Source organism: Ranitomeya imitator, chromosome 5, assembly GCF_032444005.1.
Source record: "Ranitomeya imitator isolate aRanImi1 chromosome 5, aRanImi1.pri, whole genome shotgun sequence".
Lineage (NCBI taxonomy): Eukaryota > Metazoa > Chordata > Amphibia > Anura > Dendrobatidae > Ranitomeya > Ranitomeya imitator.
In genome coordinates, this window is record NC_091286.1 from 709,458,824 (window position 1) to 709,477,156 (window position 18,333).

The following is an 18,333-nucleotide window of genomic DNA, read 5'->3' on the forward strand; positions in this document are numbered from 1 at the left end:
GCAACGGGCGGTCACCGAATGCGGGCAACGGGCGGTCACCGAATGCGGGCAACGGGCGGTCACCGGATGCGGGCAACGGGCGGTCACCGGATGCGGGCAACGGGCGGTCACCGGATGCGGGCAACGGGCGGTCACCGGATGCGGGCAACGGGCGGTCACCGAATGCGGGCAACGGGCGGTCACCGAATGCGGGCAACGGGCGGTCACCGAATGCGGGCAACGGGCGGTCACCGGATGCGGGCAACGGGCGGTCACCTGAACTGGGCAACGGGCGGTCACCGAATGCGGGCAACGGGCGGTCACCGGATGCGGGCAACGGGCGGTCACCGGATGCGGGCAACAGGCGGTCACCGGATGCGGGCAACGGGCGGTCATCAGATACTCATGAGATTTACATTTCTCTTTTTTTCAGCCACTTTGTATTTTGTTCACTGATTATTTATTTTTCCATTAAAGGGAACCCGCCCGGAGATTTCCGCTCCCCCGTCTGAGAGCAGCATGATCTGGGGGCAGAGACCCTGATCCTGGTGATGAGTTACTTAGCAGTAGCAGGTTCTCTGCCTGCACATCATGCTGCTCTCAGGATACAAACCTGCTGCTGGACTCCCTCTACCTCTTATTTATGGAGCGTCTCCACACCTGCCTATGACTTCTGCACAGCTGTATATACACACACATCACATATATACTGCAGCTCCTCACCTGCTCGTGGAGACCCAACAGCTGACTGTAGCGCACCCGGCAGTGTAAGACGCCGTTCACATGGATGTTATACGCCTGGAAGAGAAGGGACGATGTATAATGTGTATTCGGTGGAGGGGGACAGAGGGGAAGAGGAGGAAGGGGAAGGGCAGGAGGAGGGGGGGAAGGGCAGGAGGAGGGGGGGAAGGGCAAGAGGAGGAGGGAGAGCAAGAGGAGGGAGGAGGGGGAAAGGGCAGGAGGAAAGAGGGGAGGGCAGGAGGAGGCGGGAAGGGAAGGGCAGGAAAACGAAGGAGGGGAGGGCAGGAGGAGGGAAGAGGGAGGGAGGCCAAGAGGAGGGGGGGAAGGCCAAGAGGAGGAGGAGGGGGGGGGGGGGGGAGGCCAAGAGGAGGAGGAGGGGGGGGGGGGAGGCCAAGAGGAGGAGGAGGGGGGAAGGCGAAGAGGAGGAGGAGGGGGGGGGGGGGGAGGCCAAGAGGAGGGGGGGGGGAAGGCGAAGAGGAGGGGGGGGGGGAAGGCCAAGAGGAGAGGGGGAAGGGAAGGCCAAGAGGAGAGGGGGGGGGAAGGCCAAGAAGGGGGGGGGGGAAGGCCAAGAGGAGGGGGGGGGGGGGAAGGCGAAGAGGAGGGGGTGGGGAAGGCGAAGAGGAGGGGGGGGGAAGGCGAAGAGGAGGGGGGGGGGAGGCAAAGAGGAGGGGGGGGAAGGCCAAGAGGAGGGGGGAAGGGAAGGCCAAGAGGAGGGGGGAAGGGAAGGCCAAGAGGAGGGGGGAAGGGAAGGCCAAGAGGGGGGGGGGGGGGGGGAAGGCCAAGCGGAGGGGGGGGGGGGGAGGCCAAGAGGAGGGGGGGGAGGCCAAGAGGAGGGGGGGGGAAGGGCAAGAGGAGGGGGGAGGAGGCCAAGAGGAGGGGGGGGGAGGCCAAGAGGAGGGGGGGGGGGGGAAGGCCAAGAGGAGGGGGGGGGGGGAAGGCCAAGAGGAGAGGGGGAAGGGAAGGCCAAGAGGAGAGGGGGGGGGAAGGCCAAGAGGGGGGGGGGGGAAGGCCAAGAGGAGGGGGGGGGGGGGAAGGCGAAGAAGAGGGGGTGGGGAAGGCGAAGAGGAGGGGGGGGGGGAAGGCGAAGAGGAGGGGGGGGGAAGGCCAAGAGGAGGGGGGAAGGGAAGGCCAAGAGGAGGGGGGGGGGGAAGGCCAAGCGGAGGGGGGGGGGGGGAAGGCCGAGGAGGGGGGGGGGGGAGGCCGAGGAGGGGGGGGGGGAGGCCAAGAGGAGGGGGAAAGGCCAAGAGGAGGGGGAAAGGCCAAGAGGAGGGGGAAAGGCCAAGAGGAGGGTGAAAGGCCAAGAGGAGGGGGGATGGGCAAAGGGGAGGGGGGATGGGCAAAGGGGAGGGGGGAAGGGCAAAGGGGAGGGGGGAAGGGCAAAGGGGAGAGGGGGAAGGGCAAGAAGGGGGAGGGCAAGAGGAGGGAGGAGGGGGGGCAGGAAGACGAAGGAGGGGAGAGCAGGAGGAGGGAGGAGGGGAAGGGCAGGAAGACGAAGGAGGGGAGAGCAGGAGGAGGGAGGAGGGGAAGGGCAGGAAGAGGGGAAGGGCAGAAGGAGGGAGGAGGGGAAGGGCAGGAAGAGGGGAAGGGCAGAAGGAGGGAGGAGGGGAAGGGCAGGAAGAGGGAGGACAGAGGGCAGGAGGAGGGGGGCAGGGAGGAGTATAGATGGATTGGTCAGGATGTGCAGTCAGTATACAGCAGAGCCCGGTGATTATATAATTGTCCACTGCAGATTATACTGCAGTAACAGGAAGCAGATAACAAGGAGGAAACGCCGGCAGCTGATCACACATCCTGTACTGATGAGAGCAGCACACACCAGCCGCAGTAGTGTCTGCACCATCACTCCCATCATCCCATCACTATTCGAAGTCACCTCCACGCCCCGCACACAAAGCACCCAGAGAACAGAGACCGCAGCATCACTTACCACATACGGACCACCAGAATCAGAGTTACACGTCTCAGTCTCAGGGATGGAGAAGTGCATGATGGAAGGTCACACAGGCAAAGAGAGCGCAGGGACCACCTGAGGATGAGAGATCAAAATGTAAAGCGAGCGGACGATATGTGACAGAGACAGAGAGCGGGCGACAGAGAGCGGGCGACAGAGAGCGGGCGACAGAGAGCGGGCGACAGAGAGCGGGCGACAGAGAGCGGGCGACAGAGAGCGGGCGACAGAGAGCGGGCGACAGAGAGCGGGCGACAGAGAGCGGGCGACAGAGAGCGGGCGACAGAGAGCGGGCGACAGAGAGCGGGCGACAGAGAGCGGGCGACAGAGAGCGGGCGACAGAGAGCGGGCGACAGAGAGCGGGCGACAGAGAGCGGGCGACAGAGAGCGGGCGACAGAGAGCGGGCGACAGAGAGCGGGCGACAGAGAGCGGGCGACAGAGAGCGGGCGACAGAGAGCGGGCGACAGAGAGCGGGCGACAGAGAGCGGGCGACAGAGAGCGGGCGACAGAGAGCGGGCGACAGAGAGCGGGCGACAGAGAGCGGGCGACAGAGAGCGGGCGACAGAGAGCGGGCGACAGAGAGCGGGCGACAGAGAGCGGGCGACAGAGAGCGGGCGACAGAGAGCGGGCGACAGAGAGCGGGCGACAGAGAGCGGGCGACAGAGAGCGGGCGACAGAGAGCGGGCGACAGAGAGCGGGCGACAGAGAGCGGGCGACAGAGAGCGGGCGACAGAGAGCGGGCGACAGAGAGCGGGCGACAGAGAGCGGGCGACAGAGAGCGGGCGACAGAGAGCGGGCGACAGAGAGCGGGCGACAGAGAGCGGGCGACAGAGAGCGGGCGACAGAGAGCGGGCGACAGAGAGCGGGCGACAGAGAGCGGGCGACAGAGAGCGGGCGACAGAGAGCGGGCGACAGAGAGCGGGCGACAGAGAGCGGGCGACAGAGAGCGGGCGACAGAGAGCGGGCGACAGAGAGCGGGCGACAGAGAGCGGGCGACAGAGAGCGGGCGACAGAGAGCGGGCGACAGAGAGCGGGCGACAGAGAGCGGGCGACAGAGAGCGGGCGACAGAGAGCGGGCGACAGAGAGCGGGCGACAGAGAGCGGGCGACAGAGAGCGGGCGACAGAGAGCGGGCGACAGAGAGCGGGCGACAGAGAGCGGGCGACAGAGAGCGGGCGACAGAGAGCGGGCGACAGAGAGCGGGCGACAGAGAGCGGGCGACAGAGAGCGGGCGACAGAGAGCGGGCGACAGAGAGCGGGCGACAGAGAGCGGGCGACAGAGAGCGGGCGACAGAGAGCGGGCGACAGAGAGCGGGCGACAGAGAGCGGGCGACAGAGAGCGGGCGACAGAGAGCGGGCGACAGAGAGCGGGCGACAGAGAGCGGGCGACAGAGAGCGGGCGACAGAGAGCGGGCGACAGAGAGCGGGCGACAGAGAGCGGGCGACAGAGAGCGGGCGACAGAGAGCGGGCGACAGAGAGCGGGCGACAGAGAGCGGGCGACAGAGAGCGGGCGACAGAGAGCGGGCGACAGAGAGCGGGCGACAGAGAGCGGGCGACAGAGAGCGGGCGACAGAGAGCGGGCGACAGAGAGCGGGCGACAGAGAGCGGGCGACAGAGAGCGGGCGACAGAGAGCGGGCGACAGAGAGCGGGCGACAGAGAGCGGGCGACAGAGAGCGGGCGACAGAGAGCGGGCGACAGAGAGCGGGCGACAGAGAGCGGGCGACAGAGAGCGGGCGACAGAGAGCGGGCGACAGAGAGCGGGCGACAGAGAGCGGGCGACAGAGAGCGGGCGACAGAGAGCGGGCGACAGAGAGCGGGCGACAGAGAGCGGGCGACAGAGAGCGGGCGACAGAGAGCGGGCGACAGAGAGCGGGCGACAGAGAGCGGGCGACAGAGAGCGGGCGACAGAGAGCGGGCGACAGAGAGCGGGCGACAGAGAGCGGGCGACAGAGAGCGGGCGACAGAGAGCGGGCGACAGAGAGCGGGCGACAGAGAGCGGGCGACAGAGAGCGGGCGACAGAGAGCGGGCGACAGAGAGCGGGCGACAGAGAGCGGGCGACAGAGAGCGGGCGACAGAGAGCGGGCGACAGAGAGCGGGCGACAGAGAGCGGGCGACAGAGAGCGGGCGACAGAGAGCGGGCGACAGAGAGCGGGCGACAGAGAGCGGGCGACAGAGAGCGGGCGACAGAGAGCGGGCGACAGAGAGCGGGCGACAGAGAGCGGGCGACAGAGAGCGGGCGACAGAGAGCGGGCGACAGAGAGCGGGCGACAGAGAGCGGGCGACAGAGAGCGGGCGACAGAGAGCGGGCGACAGAGAGCGGGCGACAGAGAGCGGGCGACAGAGAGCGGGCGACAGAGAGCGGGCGACAGAGAGCGGGCGACAGAGAGCGGGCGACAGAGAGCGGGCGACAGAGAGCGGGCGACAGAGAGCGGGCGACAGAGAGCGGGCGACAGAGAGCGGGCGACAGAGAGCGGGCGACAGAGAGCGGGCGACAGAGAGCGGGCGACAGAGAGCGGGCGACAGAGAGCGGGCGACAGAGAGCGGGCGACAGAGAGCGGGCGACAGAGAGCGGGCGACAGAGAGCGGGCGACAGAGAGCGGGCGACAGAGAGCGGGCGACAGAGAGCGGGCGACAGAGAGCGGGCGACAGAGAGCGGGCGACAGAGAGCGGGCGACAGAGAGCGGGCGACAGAGAGCGGGCGACAGAGAGCGGGCGACAGAGAGCGGGCGACAGAGAGCGGGCGACAGAGAGCGGGCGACAGAGAGCGGGCGACAGAGAGCGGGCGACAGAGAGCGGGCGACAGAGAGCGGGCGACAGAGAGCGGGCGACAGAGAGCGGGCGACAGAGAGCGGGCGACAGAGAGCGGGCGACAGAGAGCGGGCGACAGAGAGCGGGCGACAGAGAGCGGGCGACAGAGAGCGGGCGACAGAGAGCGGGCGACAGAGAGCGGGCGACAGAGAGCGGGCGACAGAGAGCGGGCGACAGAGAGCGGGCGACAGAGAGCGGGCGACAGAGAGCGGGCGACAGAGAGCGGGCGACAGAGAGCGGGCGACAGAGAGCGGGCGACAGAGAGCGGGCGACAGAGAGCGGGCGACAGAGAGCGGGCGACAGAGAGCGGGCGACAGAGAGCGGGCGACAGAGAGCGGGCGACAGAGAGCGGGCGACAGAGAGCGGGCGACAGAGAGCGGGCGACAGAGAGCGGGCGACAGAGAGCGGGCGACAGAGAGCGGGCGACAGAGAGCGGGCGACAGAGAGCGGGCGACAGAGAGCGGGCGACAGAGAGCGGGCGACAGAGAGCGGGCGACAGAGAGCGGGCGACAGAGAGCGGGCGACAGAGAGCGGGCGACAGAGAGCGGGCGACAGAGAGCGGGCGACAGAGAGCGGGCGACAGAGAGCGGGCGACAGAGAGCGGGCGACAGAGAGCGGGCGACAGAGAGCGGGCGACAGAGAGCGGGCGACAGAGAGCGGGCGACAGAGAGCGGGCGACAGAGAGCGGGCGACAGAGAGCGGGCGACAGAGAGCGGGCGACAGAGAGCGGGCGACAGAGAGCGGGCGACAGAGAGCGGGCGACAGAGAGCGGGCGACAGAGAGCGGGCGACAGAGAGCGGGCGACAGAGAGCGGGCGACAGAGAGCGGGCGACAGAGAGCGGGCGACAGAGAGCGGGCGACAGAGAGCGGGCGACAGAGAGCGGGCGACAGAGAGCGGGCGACAGAGAGCGGGCGACAGAGAGCGGGCGACAGAGAGCGGGCGACAGAGAGCGGGCGACAGAGAGCGGGCGACAGAGAGCGGGCGACAGAGAGCGGGCGACAGAGAGCGGGCGACAGAGAGCGGGCGACAGAGAGCGGGCGACAGAGAGCGGGCGACAGAGAGCGGGCGACAGAGAGCGGGCGACAGAGAGCGGGCGACAGAGAGCGGGCGACAGAGAGCGGGCGACAGAGAGCGGGCGACAGAGAGCGGGCGACAGAGAGCGGGCGACAGAGAGCGGGCGACAGAGAGCGGGCGACAGAGAGCGGGCGACAGAGAGCGGGCGACAGAGAGCGGGCGACAGAGAGCGGGCGACAGAGAGCGGGCGACAGAGAGCGGGCGACAGAGAGCGGGCGACAGAGAGCGGGCGACAGAGAGCGGGCGACAGAGAGCGGGCGACAGAGAGCGGGCGACAGAGAGCGGGCGACAGAGAGCGGGCGACAGAGAGCGGGCGACAGAGAGCGGGCGACAGAGAGCGGGCGACAGAGAGCGGGCGACAGAGAGCGGGCGACAGAGAGCGGGCGACAGAGAGCGGGCGACAGAGAGCGGGCGACAGAGAGCGGGCGACAGAGAGCGGGCGACAGAGAGCGGGCGACAGAGAGCGGGCGACAGAGAGCGGGCGACAGAGAGCGGGCGACAGAGAGCGGGCGACAGAGAGCGGGCGACAGAGAGCGGGCGACAGAGAGCGGGCGACAGAGAGCGGGCGACAGAGAGCGGGCGACAGAGAGCGGGCGACAGAGAGCGGGCGACAGAGAGCGGGCGACAGAGAGCGGGCGACAGAGAGCGGGCGACAGAGAGCGGGCGACAGAGAGCGGGCGACAGAGAGCGGGCGACAGAGAGCGGGCGACAGAGAGCGGGCGACAGAGAGCGGGCGACAGAGAGCGGGCGACAGAGAGCGGGCGACAGAGAGCGGGCGACAGAGAGCGGGCGACAGAGAGCGGGCGACAGAGAGCGGGCGACAGAGAGCGGGCGACAGAGAGCGGGCGACAGAGAGCGGGCGACAGAGAGCGGGCGACAGAGAGCGGGCGACAGAGAGCGGGCGACAGAGAGCGGGCGACAGAGAGCGGGCGACAGAGAGCGGGCGACAGAGAGCGGGCGACAGAGAGCGGGCGACAGAGAGCGGGCGACAGAGAGCGGGCGACAGAGAGCGGGCGACAGAGAGCGGGCGACAGAGAGCGGGCGACAGAGAGCGGGCGACAGAGAGCGGGCGACAGAGAGCGGGCGACAGAGAGCGGGCGACAGAGAGCGGGCGACAGAGAGCGGGCGACAGAGAGCGGGCGACAGAGAGCGGGCGACAGAGAGCGGGCGACAGAGAGCGGGCGACAGAGAGCGGGCGACAGAGAGCGGGCGACAGAGAGCGGGCGACAGAGAGCGGGCGACAGAGAGCGGGCGACAGAGAGCGGGCGACAGAGAGCGGGCGACAGAGAGCGGGCGACAGAGAGCGGGCGACAGAGAGCGGGCGACAGAGAGCGGGCGACAGAGAGCGGGCGACAGAGAGCGGGCGACAGAGAGCGGGCGACAGAGAGCGGGCGACAGAGAGCGGGCGACAGAGAGCGGGCGACAGAGAGCGGGCGACAGAGAGCGGGCGACAGAGAGCGGGCGACAGAGAGCGGGCGACAGAGAGCGGGCGACAGAGAGCGGGCGACAGAGAGCGGGCGACAGAGAGCGGGCGACAGAGAGCGGGCGACAGAGAGCGGGCGACAGAGAGCGGGCGACAGAGAGCGGGCGACAGAGAGCGGGCGACAGAGAGCGGGCGACAGAGAGCGGGCGACAGAGAGCGGGCGACAGAGAGCGGGCGACAGAGAGCGGGCGACAGAGAGCGGGCGACAGAGAGCGGGCGACAGAGAGCGGGCGACAGAGAGCGGGCGACAGAGAGCGGGCGACAGAGAGCGGGCGACAGAGAGCGGGCGACAGAGAGCGGGCGACAGAGAGCGGGCGACAGAGAGCGGGCGACAGAGAGCGGGCGACAGAGAGCGGGCGACAGAGAGCGTACAAACTGGCCCCATATCTAGAGAAACTAGAAAACCCCAAAGATCGACAGATCCTGAGCCGGTACAGACTGAGCGCCCACAGCCTACTCATCGAATCCGGGCGGCACCAACAGAACTACAAGCCCCGAGAGAGCAGAGTCTGCCAGCAGTGCCCCCAGGAGGCCGTGGAGGATGAGGCAGACTCTGCCAGCAGCGCCCCCAGGAGGCCGTGGAGGACGAGGCAGACTCTGCCAGCAGTGCCCCCAGGAGGCCGTGGAGGATGAGGCAGACTCTGCCAGCAGTGCCCCCAGGAGGCCGTGGAGGACGAGGCAGACTCTGCTAGCAGCGCCCCCAGGAGGCCGTGGAGGATGAGGCAGACTCTGCCAGCAGCGCCCCCAGGAGGCCGTGGAGGATGAGGCAGACTCTGCCAGCAGCGCCCCCAGGAGGCCGTGGAGGATGAGGCGGACTCTGCCAGCAGTGCCCCCAGGAGGCCGTGGAGGATGAGGCGGACTCTGCCAGCAGCGCCCCCAGGAGGCCGTGGAGGATGAGGCAGACTCTGCCAGCAGCGCCCCCAGGAGGCCGTGGAGGACGAGGCAGACTCTGCTAGCAGCGCCCCCAGGAGGCCGTGGAGGATGAGGCAGACTCTGCCAGCAGCGCCCCCAGGAGGCCGTGGAGGATGAGGCAGACTCTGCTAGCAGCGCCCCCAGGAGGCCGTGGAGGATGAGGCAGACTCTGCCAGCAGCGCCCCCAGGAGGCCGTGGAGGATGAGGCAGACTCTGCCAGCAGCGCCCCCAGGAGGCCGTGGAGGATGAGGCGGACTCTGCCAGCAGCGCCCCCAGGAGGCCGTGGAGGATGAGGCCCACTTCCTGCTGAGGTGCCCCAAATACTCCGCAGTGAGGGACACTCACTTCATGAGACTGTCTGATCTCCTCCCAGACTTCACCTCCAAGGAGGAGGAAGAGAAACTGCCGATAATACTGGGGGAAGAGGAAAGTGCAGCGGCCGTAGCAGCGGAATATGTCAGTGCCTGCCACAGACTAAGAGGAGCCCGATATGTCATGGACTCCCGTACCCCAACACTGGACAAATCCCCATCCCCCGACTAAAGAGCCTGATATGTCATGGACTCCTGTACCCCACCCTGGACACGTCCCTATCCCCCGACTAAAGAGCCTGATATGTCATGGACTCCTGTACCCCACCCTGGAAACATCCCCTATCCACTAAAAGGAATCTGATATTCCTTGGACCTCTATATCCCCCCCTCCCCCACCCCCGTATTTTTACCATATGCTTTGGCAATGCTTAGGCTTCTTTCACACTAGCGTCGGAATCTCCCCGTCGCAATGCGTCGGGGAGAGATTCCGACGCTAGCGTTTGCTGCATTGCACAATGGAGGCAGCGGATGCATTTTTCCGGCGCATCCGCTGCCCCATTGTAAGGTGCGGGGAGGTGGGGGCGGAGTTCCAGCCGCGCATGCGCGGTCGGAAAAAGCGGTCCGTCGGGAGATAAAAAACGTTACATGTAGGGTTTTTTTCTCCCGACGGTCCGCCAAAGCACGACGCATCCGTCGCAAGACGGATGCGAAGTGTGCCAATCCGTCGCAAATGCGTCGTCAATAGAAGTCTATGGGGAAAAAACGCATCCTGCAAGCACTTTTGCAGGATGCGTTTTTTCTGCAAAACGACGCATTGTGACGGATTTAAAAAAACGCTAGTGTGAAAGTACCCTAACGTGTACTTAGTTCTGCCAATAAAGCTCATTTGAATTGAATTTGAATTGAATTGAGCGAGAGCGCCGGGCGACAGGGCGAGGGCGCCGGGCGACAGGGCGAGGGCGCCGGGCGAGGGCGCCGGGCGACAGGGCGAGGGCGCCGGGCGACAGGGCGAACGACAGGCGACAGAGCGGACGACAGGCGACAGAGCGGACGACAGGCGACAGAGCGGACGACAGGCGACAGAGCGGACGACAGGCGACAGAGCGGACGACAGGCGACAGAGCGGACGACAGGACAGGCGACAGAGCGGACGACAGGCGACAGAGCGGACGACAGGCGACAGAGCGGACGACAGGCGACAGAGCGGACGACAGGCGACAGAGCGGACGACAGGCGACAGAGCGGACGACAGGCGACAGAGCGGACGACAGGCGACAGAGCGGACGACAGGCGACAGAGCGGACGACAGGCGACAGAGCGGACGACAGGCGACAGAGCGGACGACAGGCGACAGAGCGGACGACAGGCGACAGAGAGCGGGCGACAGAGAGCGGACGACAGGCGACAGAGCGGACGACAGGCGACAGAGCGGACGACAGGCGACAGAGAGCGGGCGACAGAGAGCGGACGACAGAGAGAGAGCAGACGACAGGCGACAGAGAGCGGGCGACAGAGAGCGGACGACAGAGAGAGAGCAGACGACAGGCGACAGAGAGCGGGCGACAGAGAGCGGACGACAGAGAGAGAGCAGACGACAGGCGACAGAGAGCGGGCGACAGAGAGGACGACAGAGAGAGAGCAGACGACAGGCGACAGAGAGCGGGCGACAGAGAGCGGACGACAGAGAGAGAGCAGACGACAGGCGACAGAGAGCGGGCGACAGAGAGCGGACGACAGAGAGAGAGCAGACGACAGGCGACAGAGAGCGGGCGACAGAGAGGACGACAGAGAGAGAGCAGACGACAGGCGACAGAGAGCGGGCGACAGAGAGCGGACGACAGAGAGAGAGCAGACGACAGGCGACAGAGAGCGGGCGACAGAGAGCGGACGACAGAGAGAGAGCAGACGACAGGCGACAGAGAGCGGGCGACAGAGAGCGGACGACAGAGAGAGAGCAGACGACAGGCGACAGAGAGCGGGCGACAGAGAGGACGACAGAGAGAGAGCAGACGACGGGCGACAGAGAGCGGGCGACAGAGAGCGGACGACAGAGAGAGAGCAGACGACGGGCGACAGAGAGCGGGCGACAGAGAGCGGACGACAGAGAGAGAGCAGACGACGGGCGACAGAGAGCGGGCGACAGAGAGCGGACGACAGAGAGAGAGCAGACGACGGGCGACAGAGAGCGGGCGACGGGCGACAGAGAGCGGGCGACGGGCGACAGAGCGGGCGACGGGCGACAGAGCGGACGACGGGCGACAGAGCGGACGACGGGCGACAGAGCGGACGACGGGCGACAGAGCGGACGACGGGCGACAGAGCGGACGACGGGCGACAGAGCGGACGACGGGCGACAGAGCGGACGACGGGCGACAGAGCGGACGACGGGCGACAGAGCGGACGACGGGCGACAGAGCGGACGACGGGCGACAGAGCGGACGACGGGCGACAGAGCGGACGACGGGCGACAGAGCGGACGACGGGCGACAGAGCGGACGACGGGCGACAGAGCGGACGACGGGCGACAGAGCGGACGACGGGCGACAGAGCGGACGACGGGCGACAGAGCGGACGACGGGCGACAGAGCGGACGACGGGCGACAGAGCGGACGACGGGCGACAGAGCGGACGACGGGCGACAGAGCGGACGACGGGCGACAGAGCGGACGACGGGCGACAGAGCGGACGACGGGCGACAGAGCGGACGACGGGCGACAGAGCGGACGACGGGCGACAGAGCGGACGACGGGCGACAGAGCGGACGACGGGCGACAGAGCGGACGACGGGCGACAGAGCGGACGACGGGCGACAGAGCGGACGACGGGCGACAGAGCGGACGACGGGCGACAGAGCGGACGACGGGCGACAGAGCGGACGACGGGCGACAGAGCGGACGACGGGCGACAGAGCGGACGACGGGCGACAGAGCGGACGACGGGCGACAGAGCGGACGACGGGCGACAGAGCGGACGACGGGCGACAGAGCGGACGACGGGCGACAGAGCGGACGACGGGCGACAGAGCGGACGACGGGCGACAGAGCGGACGACGGGCGACAGAGCGGACGACGGGCGACAGAGCGGACGACGGGCGACAGAGCGGACGACGGGCGACAGAGCGGACGACGGGCGACAGAGCGGACGACGGGCGACAGAGCGGACGACGGGCGACAGAGCGGACGACGGGCGACAGAGCGGACGACGGGCGACAGAGCGGACGACGGGCGACAGAGCGGACGACGGGCGACAGAGCGGACGACGGGCGACAGAGCGGACGACGGGCGACAGAGCGGACGACGGGCGACAGAGAGCGGACGACGGGCGACAGAGAGCGGACGACGGGCGACAGAGAGCGGACGACAGGCGACAGAGAGCGGGCGACAGAGAGCGGACGACAGAGAGAGAGGGCGACGGGCGACAGAGAGCGGGCGACAGAGAGGGCGACGGGCGACAGAGCGGACGACGGGCGACAGAGCGGACGACGGGCGACAGAGCGGACGACGGGCGACAGAGCGGACGACGGGCGACAGAGCGGACGACGGGCGACAGAGCGGACGACGGGCGACAGAGCGGACGACGGGCGACAGAGCGGACGACGGGCGACAGAGCGGACGACGGGCGACAGAGCGGACGACGGGCGACAGAGCGGACGACGGGCGACAGAGCGGACGACGGGCGACAGAGCGGACGACGGGCGACAGAGCGGACGACGGGCGACAGAGCGGACGACGGGCGACAGAGCGGACGACGGGCGACAGAGCGGACGACGGGCGACAGAGCGGACGACGGGCGACAGAGCGGACGACGGGCGACAGAGCGGACGACGGGCGACAGAGCGGACGACGGGCGACAGAGCGGACGACGGGCGACAGAGCGGACGACGGGCGACAGAGCGGACGACGGGCGACAGAGCGGACGACGGGCGACAGAGCGGACGACGGGCGACAGAGCGGACGACGGGCGACAGAGCGGACGACGGGCGACAGAGCGGACGACGGGCGACAGAGCGGACGACGGGCGACAGAGCGGACGACGGGCGACAGAGCGGACGACGGGCGACAGAGCGGACGACGGGCGACAGAGCGGACGACGGGCGACAGAGCGGACGACGGGCGACAGAGCGGACGACGGGCGACAGAGCGGACGACGGGCGACAGAGCGGACGACGGGCGACAGAGCGGACGACGGGCGACAGAGCGGACGACGGGCGACAGAGCGGACGACGGGCGACAGAGCGGACGACGGGCGACAGAGCGGACGACGGGCGACAGAGCGGACGACGGGCGACAGAGCGGACGACGGGCGACAGAGAGCGGACGACGGGCGACAGAGAGCGGACGACAGGCGACAGAGAGCGGACGACAGGCGACAGAGAGCGGGCGACAGAGAGCGGACGACAGAGAGAGAGGGCGACGGGCGACAGAGAGCGGGCGACAGAGAGGGCGACGGGCGACAGAGCGGACGACGGGCGACAGAGCGGACGACGGGCGACAGAGCGGACGACGGGCGACAGAGCGGACGACGGGCGACAGAGCGGACGACGGGCGACAGAGCGGACGACGGGCGACAGAGCGGACGACGGGCGACAGAGCGGACGACGGGCGACAGAGCGGACGACGGGCGACAGAGCGGACGACGGGCGACAGAGCGGACGACGGGCGACAGAGCGGACGACGGGCGACAGAGCGGACGACGGGCGACAGAGCGGACGACGGGCGACAGAGCGGACGACGGGCGACAGAGCGGACGACGGGCGACAGAGCGGACGACGGGCGACAGAGCGGACGACGGGCGACAGAGCGGACGACGGGCGACAGAGAGCGGGCGACAGAGAGCGGGCGACAGAGCGCGGACGACAGGCGACAGAGCGCGGACGACAGGCGACAGAGAGCGGACGACAGGCGACAGAGAGCGGACGACAGGCGACAGAGAGCGGACGACAGGCGACAGAGAGCGGACGACAGGCGACAGAGAGCGGACGACAGAGAGAGAGCGGACGACGGGCGACAGAGAGCGGACGACAGAGAGAGAGAGGACGACAGGCGACAGAGAGCGGACGACAGAGAGAGAGCGGACGACAGAGAGAGAGCGGACGACAGAGAGAGAGAGGACGACAGGCGACAGAGAGCGGACGACAGAGAGAGAGCGGACGACAGGCGACAGAGCGGGCCGCAGAGCGCACACACCCGTCCTCCGGTTCTCCTGTGCAGCAGTTCCTCGGTCTCCGCGGCCGCAGATTCGTCTCCTGAAATTTTTCTCCTTCCCGACACTTCCGATTAGTAGTACAGCCCAGAAAAGTGTCCGACTACAACATCTTACCAATGAAAGGTTCCGGGACACAAGAGGTCGGAGGATAATACAGGAGGAGGAGGATAATACAGGTGACACAGGAGGAGGAGGATAATACAGGAGACACATGAGGAGGATAATACAGGAGGAGGAGGATAATACATGTGACACAGGAGGAGGAGAATAATACAGGAGACACAGGAGGAGGAGGATAATACAGGAGACACAGGAGGAGGAGGATAATACAGGAGACACATGAGGAGGATAATACAGGAGGAGGAGGATAATACAGGTGACACAGGAGGAGGAGGATAATACAGGTGACACAGGAGGAGGAGGATAATACAGGTGACACAGGAGGAGGAGGATAATACAGGTGACACAGGAGGAGGAGGATAATACAGGTGACACAGGAGGAGGAGGATAATACAGGTGACACAGGAGGAGGAGGATAATACAGGTGACACAGGAGGAGGAGGATAATACAGGCGACAGGAGGAGGAGGATAATACAGGTGACACAGGAGGAGGAGGAGGATAATACAGGTGACACAGGAGGAGGAGGATAATACAGGAGGAGGAGGATAATACAGGCGACACAGGAGGAGGATAATACAAGACACACAGAAGGAGGATAATATAGAAGGAGGAGGATAATACATGAGACACAGGAGGAGGAGGATAATACATGAGACACAGGAGGAGGAGGATAACACATGAGACACTGGAGGAGGAGGATAATACAGGCGACACAGGAGAATAATACAGGAGGAGGAGGACAATAGACGTAACACTGGAGGAGGAGGATAATACAGGTGGCACGGGAGGAGGATAATACAGGAGGAGGAGGATAATACATGTGACACAGGAGGAGGAGGATAATACAGGAGGAGGATAATACAGGCGACACATGAGGAGGAAGATAATACAGGAGGAGGAGGATAATACAGGCGACACAGGAGGAGGAGGATAATACAGGCGACACAGGAGGAGGAGGATAATACAGGCGACACATGAGGAGGAGGATAATACAGGCGACACAGGAGGAGGAGGATAATACAGGAGGAGGAGGATAATACAGGAGGAGGAGGATAATACAGGCGACACAGGAGGAGGAGGATAATACAGGCAACACATGAGGAGGATAATACAGGTGACACAGGAGGAGGAGGATAATACAGGACACACAGAAGGAGGATAATACAGGAGGAGGAGGATAATACAGGAGATACAGAAGGAGGAGGATAATACAGGCGACACAGAAGGAGGAGGATAATACAAGACACACAGAAGGAGGATAATATAGGAGGAGGAGGATAATACAGGAGGCACAGGAGGAGGATAATACATGAGACACAGGAGGAGGAGGATAATACAGGCGACACAGGAGGAGGAGGATAATACAGGCGACACAGGAGGAGGAGGATAATACAGGAGGAGGATAATACAGGTGACACAGGAGGAGGAGGATAATACAGGAGGAGGAGGATAATACAGGCGACACAGGAGGAGGAGGATAATACAGGTGACATATGAGGAGGAGGATAATACAGGTGACACAGGAGGAGGAGGATAATACAGGAGGAGGAGGATAATACAGGAGGAGGGGGATAATACAGGTGACACAGGAGGAGGAGGATAATACAGGACACACAGAAGGAGGATAATACAGGAGGAGGAGGATAATACAGGCGACACAGGAGGAGGAGGATAATACAGGCGACACAGGAGGAGGAGGATAATACAGGCAACACATGAGGAGGATAATACAGGAGGAGGAGGATAATACAGGTGACACAGGAGGAGGAGGATAATACAAGACACACAGAAGGAGGATAATATAGAACGAGGAGGATAATACAGGAGGCACAGGAGGAGGATAATACATGAGACACAGGAGGAGGAGGATAATACAGGCGACACAGGAGAATAATACAGGAGGAGGAGGACAATAGACGTAACACTGGAGGAGGAGGATAATACAGGTGGCACGGGAGGAGGATAATACAGGAGGAGGAGGATAATACATGTGACACAGGAGGAGGAGGATAATACAGGCGACACAGGAGGAGGAGGATAATACAGGCGACACAGGAGGAGGAGGATAATACAGGAGGAGGAGGATAATACATGTGACACAGGAGGAGGAGGAGGATACAGGCGACACAGGAGGAGGAGGATAATACAGGCGACACAGGAGGAGGAGGATAATACAGGAGGAGGATAATACAGGCGACACAGGAGGAGGAAGATAATACAGGAGGAGGAGGATAATACAGGCGACACAGGAGGAGGAGGATAATACAGGCGACACAGGAGGAGGAGGATAATACAGGCGACACATGAGGAGGAGGATAATACAGGCGACACAGGAGGAGGAGGATAATACAGGAGGAGGAGGATAATACAGGCGACACAGGAGGAGGAGGATAATACAGGCAACACATGAGGAGGATAATACAGGAGGAGGAGGATAATACAGGTGACACAGGAGGAGGAGGATAATACAGGACACACAGAAGGAGGATAGTACAGGAGGAGGAGGATAATACAGGAGATACAGAAGGAGGAGGATAATACAGGCGACACAGAAGGAGGAGGATAATACAAGACACAGAAGGAGGATAATATAGGAGGAGGAGGATAATACAGGAGGCACAGGAGGAGGATAATACATGAGACACAGGAGGAGGAGGATAATACAGGCGACACAGGAGAATAATACAGGAGGAGGAGGACAATAGACGTAACACTGGAGGAGGAGGATAATACAGGTGGCACGGGAGGAGGATAATACAGGAGGAGGAGGATAATACATGTGACACAGGAGGAGGAGGATAATACAGGCGACACAGGAGGAGGAGGATAATACAGGCGACACAGGAGGAGGAGGATAATACAGGAGGAGGAGGATAATACATGTGACACAGGAGGAGGAGGAGGATACAGGCGACACAGGAGGAGGAGGATAATACAGGCGACACAGGAGGAGGAGGATAATACAGGAGGAGGAAGATAATACAGGAGGAGGAGGATAATACAGGCGACACAGGAGGAGGAGGATAATACAGGCGACACAGGAGGAGGAGGATAATACAGGCAACACATGAGGAGGATAATACAGGAGGAGGAGGATAATACAGGTGACACAGGAGGAGGAGGATAATACAGGACACACAGAAGGAGGATAATACAGGAGGAGGAGGATAATACAGGAGATACAGAAGGAGGAGGATAATACAGGCGACACAGAAGGAGGAGGATAATACAAGACACACAGAAGGAGGAGGATAATACAGGAGGAGGAGGATAATACAGGAGGCACAGGAGGAGGATAATTGTTGTGAATTCTGTGGCTGAGTTCACTTCTGTGGTCACAAGTGGTATTGCAGTCTCTGGGCTTCCTCCCTCAGGTGTTTTGGTGAGCTCGTTGGCTGCCTTGCTATTTAGCTCCACCTGAGTCTGTCTTCCTTGCTCCTTGTCAATGTTCCAGTGTTGGATCTGAGCTACTGCATCTTTCCTTGGGCCTGCTGCTCTGCTAGATAAGTGCTTCTAGTTTGTTTTCTGTTTTTTCTGTCCAGCTTGCTATTAACTTTTGCTGGAAGCTCTGAGAAGCAAAGGGGTGCACCGCCGTGCTGTTAGTTCGGCACGGTGGGTCTTTTTGCCCCTTTGCGTGGTTTTCGTTTTAGGGTTTTTTGTAGACTGCATAGTTCTCTTTGCTATCCTCGCTCTGTCTAGAATATCGGGCCTCACTTTGCTGAATCTATTTCATTCCTACGTTT

General features: G+C 64.3%; 1 protein-coding gene across 1 annotated transcript in view; it reads right to left on the reverse strand.

The window, feature by feature from the left end:
• SNX17 (sorting nexin 17) overlaps nt 1-14,714 on the reverse strand; it is a 47,333-nt gene extending 32,619 nt beyond the window's left edge. The window contains exons 1-3 of the mRNA XM_069728627.1: nt 14,450-14,714; nt 2,648-2,746; nt 703-777 (exon numbers count right to left, since the gene is read on the reverse strand). Of these exons, the coding sequence (XP_069584728.1) occupies nt 703-777; nt 2,648-2,707 (135 nt within the window). The 5' untranslated portion in view covers nt 2,708-2,746; nt 14,450-14,714. The remainder of the gene's footprint in view (nt 1-702; nt 778-2,647; nt 2,747-14,449) is intronic.
• Nucleotides 14,715-18,333: the final 3,619 nt, after the last annotated feature.